Source organism: Sinocyclocheilus rhinocerous, unplaced genomic scaffold (assembly GCF_001515625.1).
Source record: "Sinocyclocheilus rhinocerous isolate Xijiao unplaced genomic scaffold, SAMN03320098_v1.1 scaffold1690, whole genome shotgun sequence".
NCBI lineage: Eukaryota > Metazoa > Chordata > Actinopteri > Cypriniformes > Cyprinidae > Sinocyclocheilus > Sinocyclocheilus rhinocerous.
Window position 1 is genome coordinate 188,036 of NW_015664228.1, and position 2,703 is coordinate 190,738.

Here is a 2,703-nt window from a genome sequence, read left to right on the forward strand (position 1 = left end):
CGATGAGCTTTGTAAAAATCGACGCGTTTCAGAAAGGCGGGGCATAGAGGAGAAACAATAATGTACAGTATGTGGAAAATAATGTGTTTTTTTAACCTTAAACCGCATAAACACATTTCATCACACCAAATACACAACATAATGTTCTTTTTAGCAACATCATATGACCCCTTTAAAATCACTGAGGTACTATTATAGTTTTTATTAATATTTGAAATCAGTTTTTATTTTAATATTTTCCATTTTAGTTTTTAAGTTTTAGCAATTTGTTGTGTCTCTGTCATTTTTGTTTTTATATATGTCTATGATTTTTATTAATGGTTTGATTGATTGTTGCCGCGAGCGACAGAGGTTTGTCAGGGAAGCCCTGTGTGAGTCTGCAGCGAGAGGCGTGTGGCATACAGATGAAGCTCACATTCACATTCACTGGGGCCAGCGGGGAGATGCAGGTTACCACGGCAACCGGCCCTCACCAGACTGACACACACACACACACACACACACACACACACACACTCTCTCTATTAGCCCGTCACAGCCGGACAGCAGTGTAATTTACTGTGGGACTCACTGCAGAAACTGACGGTTAATGCTCATGCAGCTTAACCCACTGTTTATATCTGTTTAGTGTTTCATTGTGAGTTTTGTTTTGAACTGGATTATTTTAATTTTATATTTTTGTTTCGTTTTAAAATTAAATAATTTAATTTTACATTTTTTTTTTTTTTTATATTTAATTTTACACTTATGTTTTGTTTTAAATGTATTTATTTTATTTGTACTTTTTTGTTTTACTGTAATTATTTATTGTAAAATGATTTAATTTTGAAGTGATTTATTTTAACTTAATATTTTGTTGCTTTTAAATTATACATTTTACTTTTGTTTTATTTTAATATTATTTGTTTTATTATAAAATGGTTTAACATTTGTATTTGTTTTAAAATGAATTATTTTAATTTGACATCTTTTGTTTTATATTACATCATTTTTAAATTTACATTTGTTTTATTTTAGAATTATTTTAATGTTTTTAATTGATTTTTAAGTTTTGTTTTTAATTTATTTTAATTTTGCATTGTCTTGTTTTTTAAATAATTTATTTTCATTCTGCATTTTTATGTTTAATTACAGCAGTATTTTAATTTGCTATGTTTTCTGTGAATCTCCGCAGTAATGGAGTCAGATGGGAAGTTCTGGAAGATCAGACAGAGAACGTCTCATTCATTATTCAGTGTTTCTCATCACTTCTGACTGACTTTGTGTGTGAAACGCTCCTGTTCTGCAGTGATAATGTTCACACTGCTCTTCTGCATCTGATGAAAGCATTACTGAGCTCCAAATACGACCATAAAGCATCATAAAAGTGACTTGTGCACTGTATTGTAAGTCGGAACAGACTGAAATTTCAAGATTCAATATTTTCATGTAAATTTTTTTTTTAATTTATTAAATATATTAAATAATTATATGTATATATTAAAATATAATCAACACTTGATTATATTTAAAATTTGTAATATATAAAAGAAATAATAATATATAAAATTTGTTTGTTGTTTATAATATATAAAATAAAATAAAATTTGTTATTCTCCTAATATCAATATCTTGATATTTAAATAAATATATTTAAATATTGAAATTATATTTAAAAATGATAAATATTTAATATTTTTTAATTTCTGATATTCACAATACAATTTATACATATATAACATAAATTAAATTTTATTTAATATATTTTACCTAAATCTTTATAATATTTAAATAAATATATTTAAATATTTCATTTGAAATATATAAAATAAATAATAATATACACAATTTAATATATATACCTAAATCTTCATATTTAAATTTATATATATTTAAATAATATTAACAATTTATAAATATATTTAATGTTTGTCTATATTTAAAATTTGTAATGTATAAAATTAATAATAATATATAAAATTAAATTTGTTTTTCACCTAAATCTTAAGTCTGAGACAAACAAAACAAAATCAAATCAAATCAAATGAATCTAAATGATTTGAGGGACGGTAAATGATGACAAATTTATAATTTCTGGGCAAACGATCGCTTTAAATAGTCATTTTTGTGTTGTTATTGTTCACTAAAACTATTGAATATAGTTTTCAATAATTAAAATTAAATTAAATATTAGAAAACTATTAGGAAAACTTAAAAAGTACTAAAATTACTAAAACATAAAAACACTAAAACAAAAATTTAATTACTACAACTTTTAAAATTAAAACTGACAATATAAAATAAAAGCTAATTCAAAATAGCAGTAAATACTATTAACAGTATAAAAATAGAACTAAAGTAATGCTCGAGCATTGATTCTGAGTCTCTTAAGGAAATGCAAATGCTCTCAGAATAATCCATGAGCAGGATGCATTACTAATAGATGATTATTGATCAGCCTGATTAACAAACTGACATGTGGCCGCTTTGAGCCGATCAGCATGAACCGAACCTGTCTGACTGATGAACAGAAGTGTTAGAGCTTATATCCTTTTATGTTTGTGCAAAATAAATGCAGATTTTTTTATTTTAAGAGGTGTATATTGGCAGCCGCACCTGTTTTCCGTCCAGCGTGTAGAGTCTCTTCACGACGCCGGAGTCCAGTTTGATGGCTTCGGTGATGTCTGCGAGCACCTGCTCGAACGAGTGCGCCGTCTTCTTATT

The 2,703-nt window shown here is 26.5% G+C and overlaps 1 protein-coding gene across 1 annotated transcript in view; it reads right to left on the reverse strand.

Annotated features, from left to right (window-relative positions):
• Positions 1-2,703, reverse strand: part of LOC107730026 (serine/threonine-protein kinase DCLK2) — a 19,405-nt gene that overhangs the window by 11,384 nt on the left and 5,318 nt on the right. Inside the window, exon 2 of the mRNA XM_016540772.1 lies at positions 2,596-2,697. Within this exon, the coding sequence (XP_016396258.1) occupies positions 2,596-2,697 (102 nt within the window). The remainder of the gene's footprint in view (positions 1-2,595; positions 2,698-2,703) is intronic.